Here is an 11,207-nt window from a genome sequence, read left to right as displayed (position 1 = left end):
AGCTAATGTTCATATATCTAGGGTTCACATGGTGTAGCTAATGTTCATATATCTAGGGTTCAKACGGTGTAGCTAATGTTCATATATCTAGGGTTCACACCATAGGGTTCACATGAATGTTCATACCTTGATATAGGCACGAAGATGAACGATTGTTCAAACACATATTAATTAATACAAATTTTTGACCAATTTATCCTTTGAACAATTGTTCATACACATATTAATTAATATATTAATTAAATTATTGTTTATTTAATMTYATTTAATRRYAACCGTTAGATGAGAAAATGAACGATTAAGATGGGTTAGCATAGTTTGCACAAAATATTGRGTTAGTATTTGAACCAGCCCCTATATATATATATATATAAATATATATATATATACACGGGTACGGGGTGGGCGGAGAGTGTGATACCCGTCCCTGAGACCCGGTTTAACGGGGAATCCCCGTCCCCGACGGGTCGGGGCCAATTCCCATGCCTAATATTAACCTTTTAGTTTACTTAAGAAATATTCTTAAATATCTCAAACGAGTGGTTTACATTGGATCTCACGATTACCACAAACTAATCAGTTCTTGAATGGGCACATATGGGCTCAGCTCGGGACTGACGTGGAACCGATTGGGATCAGTTTGGGACCGCCAGTTAAGAACCGATTACACTTTTTATCCAAAAACAAGACCCGAAAGGACCAGTTTGGGACCGGCTAGGGTCTGGCCCAAGACCGACCCAATTTTTTCAAAAGATGTTACGTGTTTTTATGGCCGTTGGAATGGTCATATGACCGTATTTTTTCAATTTTTGATCATTTTTTTTGTCCTAGTGATCCTATATACACAATATATAAGTGATACAGTGTATGTAATAAGATGTTAACTCACAAATGTAAAAAAACGTTCATAATTCTCACTATAATTCGTGATTTCAGCTCGTATTCAATTTCGTTTTAACAAATTATAATAAAACGTATCTTTAAGTGTATTTTATTGATCGGATTGCATATTTTAAAGTGTATTAGATAACATCTTTTAATTCTTTAAAAAAATCAAAAAATATTATATACAAAAAATCGACTTTTGTTTTTAAAGTGAGACCGATTTGAGCCCGGCCTGGAACCGGGACTAGTTCTCATAATGGGTTATGCTAAACCTTAACCGGGCATTGGATTTTTGGTCGGGACTGGATACAGGAGTAGTATTTGAGATTGAGACATATTTTTTACCATCTCTACCAGAAAGTCCCTTTTCAGTCACATGCTCGTGAATGAAGAGTCAAATAAAAAAATGTATATAACAAATCGAGTACACGCTCTTTTCTTTAATAGAGAGTATGTCATTATCGTATTCCAAGTTTTTTTAGTTGGTTGAAATAAACATAAGTTATGTGTGAATTATGTTTACGTTCCTTATTAATCACGATTAGATGATGACTCAAACCCTAAATTTCTTCTATTCTTTCGATTCTACTGACTCTAAGTTATAAAGTTAATTACTAAAACATACTAAAAAAAAGACGAATGATCGTGTGGGAAAATGAGTTAAACCCTAAACTTCTTCTATTCTTTCGATTCTACTAGCTTGTACTCTTGGATTTTAAGTAATATGCATCAATAAGCAGTACTTCATGCATAAAAAATAGTTTTTAAGAGTTTTTATCAAATACTTTATAATATAATATATATAATTGATTTTATTATTATTATTTATATTTTATTTTTGTTTCTTTGTATTAATCTTTAATATTTAAGATAAAAATAATATGTTTTTAAACAATAATACAAATATAAATAATAATTAAAACCAAATTGTGATAATTTTTTTACGAAAAAGTCATCTGAATTTTTAAAGAATGATAAATAATTAATAGATTATTATTTGAATATTTAAAAACTTAAATAAGAAGATAATAAGTTATTTTATGAATTTCTAAAGTTGAGGAATGATCGATGATATATTCTATGAGAATACAGATAAAATAAAAAAAATATTGGTTATTATTAGAAATTTTTGATTTGATTTATTTATGACAAACCATACGACTGTATATATATTATTGAAGTTGCAAAATAAATGATATATTATTATTAATAAAAAACAAGACATATTTTTTTTAGTTAATTTTTTTTATGTATGATATAAATAAAATAATAATTATATACACTAATTATTATTATAAAAGGAAAACAAAGAGAGAGATATAACAAAAAAAAAAAAAACACCTGATGTTAATTTTATATATACTCAAACCAATTCATTTAGAAGAAAAATATATGAAGTAAATAACGGTGTAATTTGCTTCCGGTTAATCGATATGGCAAAAAAAAAAACAATCGAAACCGAAACTTACTTGTTAATTTCAAAAATTACACCAAATATAATTTAAGGTTGGTTTGTGAAACTTTTACAATTAAAGATCGATCTGTTTGAGATGAACATGTTTAAACAATAAAAAGTAAAGGGCACTATATAATTGGTGATACGAAAAACCCCGTCGAGGGTAAAATCCAGGACAATGGGAGATATCGTTGATGCACTATAGACGCCAATCAGGGACGTCCGCCTTATAAATAACAAACGCTATTACAAGACTTGGAAGATGTAAAATAAACGTAAGTAAATTGATGCGACGAAGATAATCATAAATGATTGTCGTAAGAGTGGTCTAAAGTGCTTCTAGGTAATTCCTATTGTATCTTGTACTTACCGTCCTTGTGATCGAATACAACTTTGGTTTATATATTAGCACATTAATAGATGTTTTAATATCTATTAATGACTGTATCAGTCGGATTTTTTAATGCGTCTTGAATCTTGGTATTCGCTTATAATTTGCATCATAAATAATTGAAACTGATCTTTAATCCTGAAACTAAAGGCAAATATAACGTATATAGTGGTTAGCAATAGTAACGAGCATCATGAGTATAACGTGAATAACTACGGTCGTAGGTCGAGGATGACATAACTGTGGATATTCTGGTCGTACATGTCTTGGTCGTAGATATTATTTCCAATGGTCGATCTTATGGAATTTTCAACAAAACATTACCCTGTTTGGTTAATTGAACCCTTTAACCAACGAAAGGATAACTCGTAACCATTTTGGTTCCGATGAGTTATTCGATTTTAGAACTTTTTTATACGTTAAAGTCTCAATTACATAACTTTTTAGACCTGCCGCTGATTTCAAACATAATTTTTGCAATCTTGATGCTATTTTGTACCACTGAATAGCTAAAGTTGTATAGAATAATGTATTTTAAGCGACATTTTGCCTTTGATATATAATTTTTTTCCTTTATTTGTGATTTAAATAATATATATTTCTTAATAATGTTTTTATATGATAAAAACATGCAAGTTTATCAAAATGGCTAATCCTCTTAACAAAATTCACTTTTTAACCATTTCTGATGTTAAGTTTTCATTTTAATCAAAACCCACGTATTTGCTTAAAGTCTAATTTTAGACTAAAAAAGAATAATTCTTTATATAAACTCCTTACGTAAATGAGGATCCTTACATAATAAGATACTTATTTAGAATTAGGGGTCGTTTATCAAACACTTACCCAGTAAGTATTTACTGGTAAAATTTAATACTATTATTCACTTACCGAGTAAGATTTTAGTCCACAAAAACGACATCGTATGCAACAATTTACCCGGTAAGCGCTTACTGTGGTAAGAGTAATCACCCTCACTTACTGGGTAAGACTTTTGGTCCTTGTCTCACACTTACCGGATAAGACTCTTGGTCCTTATCTCGCACTTATCGGATAAGATTATTGGTTCTTACCATATTCATCCGGTGGGGTAATGTTACTTGGTAAATGCTTATCTAGGTAAGCGTTTGATAAACAGACCCTTACCTAATTTACGTCATGATTTTTTTTAATATGAAAAAGGATTCACGTAAATACGTAAATTCTCACTAGAATAAGAATTTAATTAAAATATTTGGTAAAAAAGTAAACTTGATTAAAAAAAATTGACTAAAAGATTGTTTGTTTACCTCTTAATGATTATATCAAGAGACAATATCTAAATTGTTAAGAGATGAATCTTGTTTGGTAAAAAATAAGTCTACATTTTAATGGTTCTAAAACACTTTGAATGATTGTATATATTGGATCTCTCTTAATTATTCAACGCCATAATTTAATGCTGAATAATTACCAAACAATTATATTTCATTTTGCACTATATCATAAAAGCCTCTTAATAACCACAAAGGTGGTGCCTGATTGGTTTGAGCTTGTCTCCAAAGATCAAAAGTATCAGGAGGTCTCAGATTCAAATTTAAGGAGGAATAAAACCCCTCTTGTGGCCACGGAGGTTCAAATGCGATGACTCCGAGCTATCTGCAAAGCATATGGTTGTTCTGAAATTAGTCGACTCGCATTACAAGTTGGATATCCATGTTAATATAAAAAAAACACCGCTAATTTGATATTTTCGAATTTTTTTTAATAAGTGTAAAAACGTTTATCACCTGTAAAATTCAGTGGCATATACAGTCCCAAGTCCCAACTAATGATAATTCCAGGGATCCTGGGAGATTTGATGGACACACGATTTCTCGGGATCGTACAATAATGGCGAAAGTAGCTCCTCAGCTCACACAGTCACTACTCGCAAATCCTCCGATCCGCAGGCAATCGCGCGTCAGAGTGCGTGCTACCATGGCCACCACGAAGGCTGATCAATTCAAAGACCACCACCCTTCGTTGGAAGTCTTGGGCGGAGCTCGTGATTCCTTCTGTCCGGTTATCAAGACTCATTTGGACCGTCCCTACAATCCGTTTCCAGTCTTCGGTTCAAATCGCCACCTGGAGACAATATTCGCAGCTTTCTTCCGAAATATACCCGATGTGAGGTTGAAGCGCGAGTGCCTCAGGACCCAAGACGACGGAACCGTCGCTCTCGATTGGGTCTCCGGCGATGCCGGCAACTTGCCGGGGAACTCCCCTATCCTACTCTTACTCGTCAGTATAGATTTTCCCCCTTGAAATTTTGAATTCTAGTTGAATACCCACCATTAATTTCATTCCCATTTACACTAAAAATTAGGTTAAAACTTTACTTTCCCTTATGATTTTATCTTCTATGAGATAGCAAAATTATACTCTTGCAGCCTGGTTTGTCCGGAGGAAGCGATGATGCATATGTAAGGCATATGTTGGTGAGGGCAAGAAATAAAGGGTGGCGCGTGGTGGTGTTCAACAGCCGTGGCTGTGCTGATAGCCCTGTTACCACACCTCAGGTTTCCCTGAATGGAATTATTATAAATAAATGCTTGTTTAATTTGTTCAGAATTTTAATCTCTCTGATTAATCATACCAAATATGGTCCGTTTTGTCCGTACACTTGAGGTTCATAAGAGCTCACAAATCCCATTTTCTATCCATGTGGGACAAGTTGTTTCAAGAACCAAGTGGGTTTATTTAAAGATTGCAGTATTGATGAACCCATTGCTGTTTATATTAAGATTTTATGCTTATGCAGATGTATTCAGCTTCATTTTTAGGAGATCTTGATGAAGTAGTGAAACATGTTGGTAGCAGGTATCCCAAAGCCAATCTATATGGGGTTGGTTGGTCCATGGGAGCCAACATTCTTGTTCAATATTTGGGGAAGGTAGTAGAAATGCATCTCCATTTTATGGGTTTTCTGAAAATATATTGAAAAATCTACTTAAAAAGCTTATGATTTTGTGTTATTGCAGGAGCCTGGTTCTCGCCGATTTTCTGGTGCAGCTTCTTTGTGTAATCCTTTCGATTTGGTTATGTCTGATGAGGACTTATGCAAGGGGTTCAACCGAATTTATAATAGATCTCTTGGCAAGGCTTTGAGTGGCATTCTAAAGAAGTACTGCTCCATTTTTAATCATCTTGATTGCTTCTTGAATACTATATTTGTAGGCATCTTCATATTTATGAGATTTCATATCATTCTTTGTAGGCATCTTCTTCTGTTCGAAGACATTGGAGGTGAGTACAATATCCCATTGGCTGCCAATGCCAATATTATCCGGGATTATGATGAAGGACTGACCCGAGGTACATATATCCGTTCATGACTAATGAAAATGCACATATACCCGTGAACGGTTATACCAACAATCTTTTGGGAATCATGCAGTTTCGTTTGGTTTCAAGTCAGTCGATGAGTACTTGCAGAACTCATGCAGTGCAAATTACATTAAGCATGTTAGCACGCCTTTACTTTGCATACAGGCAATACCTCTTTACCCTTTTTTTCCCCCATCAAGTTCTGAATGCATTAGATTATATGTCTAGATAAGTATGTCCGATTGAGGGACGAGAGACCGGTGGGTTTGAGGGAGGCAAAAAGGGAGGATTGGATAATTTCTAATGCATTTCTGGCATTAATTGTTTGAGGTGGCTTAACGGGGACAAGTGAGGGGTTGCTTATTCCATATAGCAATTTTGGCTTAATGGCTAAATGATTAAGCCATGAAGAAACACTCATTTATGGCTGAGCCATTAGGCCGTGCAAAGTCCAAACCATTAAGCTCATTAAGCTGTAAGTAAACAGCCCTTGTTAATGGAGTATCAAGATTTCTTGAAATGTATTTACAGGCGAAAAATGATCCAATTGCACCCGATAGAGCAATACCTCGTGAAGATATAAAGGTATGCAGCACAAAAATGTCGTTTATAATTTACCCGAATGGTCCACAGAGACACAGAAATGTCGTTCATTATTCATGAACTCCCTTTCTTAAGTTGCATCCTTTCATTTCTACAGGCGAACCCGAATTGTTTGCTGATAGTTACGCCTAAAGGAGGGCATTTAGGGTGGGTTGCAGGCGAGAATGCTCCCACAGGATGCCCGTGGACTGATCCGATGGTGATGGATTTCCTCCAACATCTCGAAAATGAAAAATCGGGCACACCACAAGATGCCACCAATTTGCTGCAGTCAGTAGAAGTGTAGACTATATTCATTTGTACTTGGTTGATTTAACTGCCCATTTTGGGTAGATTATGGGAAAACAATGTGATACAATAGTTCCCATTTGATATTTAACCATTCTAGCATCTCTTAAATCCTTTTCTTCTAGCTTAAACCTTTACTCAATACCTTATGAAGCAACGGATCGACGAAAGAATGCGGTTGAACGACAAAATGACAATCTTTATCAGGTTTTGAATCTAATCAAAGGATCATTGGCTCAACTGTATTTGGATTACTAGTATAGTCAAGCCCTCTCAGGAGGTCAATGATGAGTAGTGTGTTTGAGTATTTGTTGTTTATGAATTAGTTTTAAATTTGGAAACATCAACTATTTGGTAATGAATATATAATTATATATAAAAACGTGTGTTTAAGATCGAAAGAAATACGTATGGATTTTTTAGAGTTGATTTAGTCTAGACTGCTTAGGAAAACGTTCAAACCATAGACTAGACTGGACCACGTGATTTGACTATTTTTCAAACCAATCCAATTTGATTTGGTTCGTTCGGTCTAACGGTTCTTATGGACGCCCTTACCCTCATCCACCGAGTAAAACCCTCGGTCTTTTTTACTGCTCTGTCAAATAAAATTCTAAATTCTTATCATGTTAGTTCGATAAAATAAATGACCCAAAAGACTTATCGGCTCCTTCATCTGTGGTCATAATCGCCAACTACCATACACCTTGTCTCTTGCTTCGCCTAACAAAAAAATGACAACAATTTGGTGGGTATCCGAATTCGATGTGGGTCCGTCGATACCAAAATACACATCATTCTCTTATTTATCACATGTCGGCCTATCAAAGTTAAAAAAACATAAAAATGAATAATTTTTATGTATTTGCGATTTACTTGATATTTAATAATAGGTTGTTTAACAGTTGTTGAATGATTTAATACAAAATGATTAAGTGATCATAATCATTAAAAGACTTTCATGATATAGTGCAAAAAAATATATAATTGTTTGCTAATTATTTACAAGGAAATTAGGACGCTGAATGGTTAAGGAATATATAAGATACCAAATTATTCAGAGAGTTTTAAAACCATGAAGATGCAGATTTTTTATTTACCAAACAAGATTCACCTCTTAACGATTCAGAAATTGATTCTTAATGAAACTACTAAAAGTTAAATAAACAACCCCTAAGATTAATACGCATAATTTTCAAGTTATGCTAAAGCTTAACTTTTTTTTTTGTTAGGTTTAACTATCACACTTAATTTATTCCAATATGCTTTGATTTATTCCTACGGCTACTAAAAATTGCTTTTTGTTTGTGTTAATTTTTAATTAATAATTGAATTAAATAAGTTACCATATTTTTGCTATTCATGTTAAATTATATAATTACAAATATATATTTAAATAAAAAACCTGGTCCAACATGAAATCCGATATTTAATCGAGTTGTACGATTTTCAAACCGTAGGTATTAGATTATTATTATTTGAACCCCAACTCAACCCGATGAACCCGATATCCTTTTATTTCTTGGATTTACAATGATTGTTGAATTTCTATTAATATATACGTTAGACAATTACACTATCACGTTATCACGTACGCTCTTTATAAACATATATTTTCAATCCATTCACATCTTTATATAACTCATTTGTATATATGTTCAGTAACTATAAACATATATATGTAAATTGAGAAAATTAACTGAATATGATATACGTAAAAAAATATTGATAAGTTGTATCAAATGGTTGGTGATGAAAAATAAATTATGATTAGAGAAATAACATATTCAAGATTAAAAGAATATTTTAATGTACCAAACTATCAACCCGACCAACCCGTACGGTTTGGGTTGGGTTAGGTTGCACTTTGGTTTAAGTTGAGTTGGGTTAAAAAATTTCAAACCTTAAATATTAAATTAAGTTATTCAAATATCTTCAATCTGATGAAACTAACTCATGACCTTTCCTAGTTACATGGTCACCAAATTTGGAATAAGTTGACAATATTTTGTTTTTTAGAATTTTTCTAAACGTTTAGATTTTATGGAATGGCGATTTAATTTACTTTTTTTACGATATTGTGATTTTTTTGTTTTATTTTTGATAGATAGTAGATTTTATAATTTTTTTAAAAGAAAATCGAAGTTTAAAAAAGAGTTATTTTTTTGGAAGGAAATTTATTATTATTTTTCTTCTTTTCCTTTTGAAAAGTTTTAGGAAGTTTCTTCTGTTTCCTCTTATAGTTTTATAATGCTATTTTGTCACTTCAATTTTAGACCCACATTAAGACTTTGTTAATTAACAATTACAGTGAAATTCTTTAAATTTGAATTTTTCTTTAAAAAAATACTATAAAAAAGAAATATATTTTTATTATATTCTTACTTATGAACAACCATAAAATGAAATGTTCATATTAAAAAATAATATTTTATTATATATATAAAAAAATTTATAATATAGTTGACGGGTTAGGTTATAATGAAAATAAAAGTAACGACAAAAATGGTAATAAATGATATTCATCGTTGGATCAATCCTAATTGAAAATTAACAATAATCAGATGCATCAAAATGTACCGGATCAGTTTAGTTAAGAAGCACAATTATTACGGTAGTATAAAATTAATAATATCAAGGATTCAAATATTTTTCATATTTTTCATGCTAAATCCTATTGTTACACGATCATTTAATTTTATTATAATCTTTAAAATAAAAAATTTGTTTGAGTTAGATTATAGAAGCCCCAATTTTTTTTTTTGACTTATCTTACCGGTCAACAAAAACCAAAGGGTACCGGAAGGGATAAACTCGACGATTGCGGCTTGGCCTGAGTTGCCAGAAAATCTGTGTGGTGGTGTAACATAGCCATGCTAGCAAACACCTGTTCTTCACTCCTTATATACCCATTACTCCCTTTTTCAATTCCACCACCGTAACTCGCTACACCGCCATCGCTGCAACCATGTCCGCCACTCCTCAACCTCACTGTTCAATCCATGTCAGCGGCGGTGCTCTAGATTCATTCCTTCCGGCTTTCAACACTCTGGACCGTCCTTATGATTCCTATCCGCTGGTTTGTTCCAATAATCACCTGGAAACTATCTTTGCCTTTTTCTTTCGATCAACACCAGATGTGAGGTTTCAACGTGAGTGTCTCAGGACCAAAGACAACGACACCGTCACCCTTGATTGGGTCGCCGGTGACGATCGCAGCTTGTTCCCCAATTCTCCTACCCTCATTTTTCTGGTAAATATTATTCCCCTTTCCAAATCCCAATTTTACATCATAAACTTGAAACGAATTGATTAATTTTATTATAGCATTTACTTTAACATAGCTGTTAAATATACTATAAAACATCAAAAATAGATATTTGTGTAAGAATTTTATTATTCTATTTTTTTAATTCAACGTCAAAAACAAGAATATATACTATATCATAAATCATTTGATAGAAACTCCTAAAAACCATTTTATGCATAAAATACTGTTTATTGATATATATTACTTAAAATTTCAGATTACAAGTAATTTTGAGTAAGTATATAACTTGTTAAAGTTTTATTTTTAAATTCGTGTAACTAATTTTAAATAAACATAATCAAATACAAGATAAATGTTCATCTTAAATATAAATAATCTAAATTATAATTAGGATAATCATTGAGTTCTAACAGAAAGATCAATTATTATCAAAAAATAAATAAAGAAATTGATTTTTTAAATTTAAATTATTTTATTTCTTATAAGTTATTACAAATCAATAATTTAATCAACATAATTGTTTAATTATTCTTATAGTTTATTTGTCTTTTTTAATAAAAGTATAAGTATACTTACACAATGCAGCAAGATATATCTCGATTTTAGTGTTTTATTTTTTTCTTAGTCAATATTATAATACATTTTTATATAGTTTTGAGAAAACGATAATGTTTTTATTTTTAAATAAAATATAAATATAAAGATATTATAAAAATATATATTGATATTAGTACCAAACTAACTATTTAAAAGTTCTCTTTTTTGTGTATTTCTTTAATTTATTAAATTATTTTTATTTTAATAATATAATTTTTTATAAAGATAATAATTAAATATTTTATTAGAATTCAATGATTATCCTAATTATATACTAGAAGAGTACTCGCGCAATGCAGCGAGATACATCGTGTTTTTAATATTTCATTTTATTATTTATCTCAGTCGATGTTATAATATGACTTTAT

The 11,207-nt window shown here is 31.5% G+C and overlaps 1 protein-coding gene across 1 annotated transcript; it reads left to right on the top strand.

Moving 5' to 3' along the window:
* The first annotated feature begins 4,543 nt into the window (after positions 1–4,543).
* Positions 4,544–7,082, top strand: LOC112527589 (embryogenesis-associated protein EMB8-like). The gene is made up of 8 exons (XM_025138311.1): positions 4,544–4,994; positions 5,144–5,272; positions 5,515–5,646; positions 5,735–5,877; positions 5,971–6,068; positions 6,151–6,245; positions 6,612–6,665; positions 6,781–7,082. Exons 1-8 carry the CDS (start codon positions 4,605–4,607, stop codon positions 6,967–6,969), a joined length of 1,230 nt encoding a protein of 409 aa, XP_024994079.1. The 5' UTR covers positions 4,544–4,604; the 3' UTR covers positions 6,970–7,082.
* Positions 7,083–11,207: the final 4,125 nt, after the last annotated feature.

The sequence above is a fragment of the Cynara cardunculus genome (assembly GCF_001531365.2).
Source record: "Cynara cardunculus var. scolymus isolate 2C chromosome LG 15, CcrdV1, whole genome shotgun sequence".
Classification (NCBI taxonomy): domain Eukaryota; kingdom Viridiplantae; phylum Streptophyta; class Magnoliopsida; order Asterales; family Asteraceae; genus Cynara; species Cynara cardunculus.
Note: the sequence above shows the minus strand (reverse complement) of the source record. Positions and strands in the feature narration are given on the sequence as shown.

Excerpts from the sequence above, each read along its gene's own strand:
- LOC112527589 (XM_025138311.1), top strand. The coding sequence starts at position 4,605 with ATGGCGAAAGTAGCTCCTCAGCTCACACAGTCACTACTCGCAAATCCT. Across the intron at positions 6,069-6,150 it reads TGATGAAGGACTGACCCGAG|TTTCGTTTGGTTTCAAGTCA; the intron begins GTACATATATCC and ends GGAATCATGCAG. Across the intron at positions 6,666-6,780 it reads TACCTCGTGAAGATATAAAG|GCGAACCCGAATTGTTTGCT; the intron begins GTATGCAGCACA and ends TCATTTCTACAG.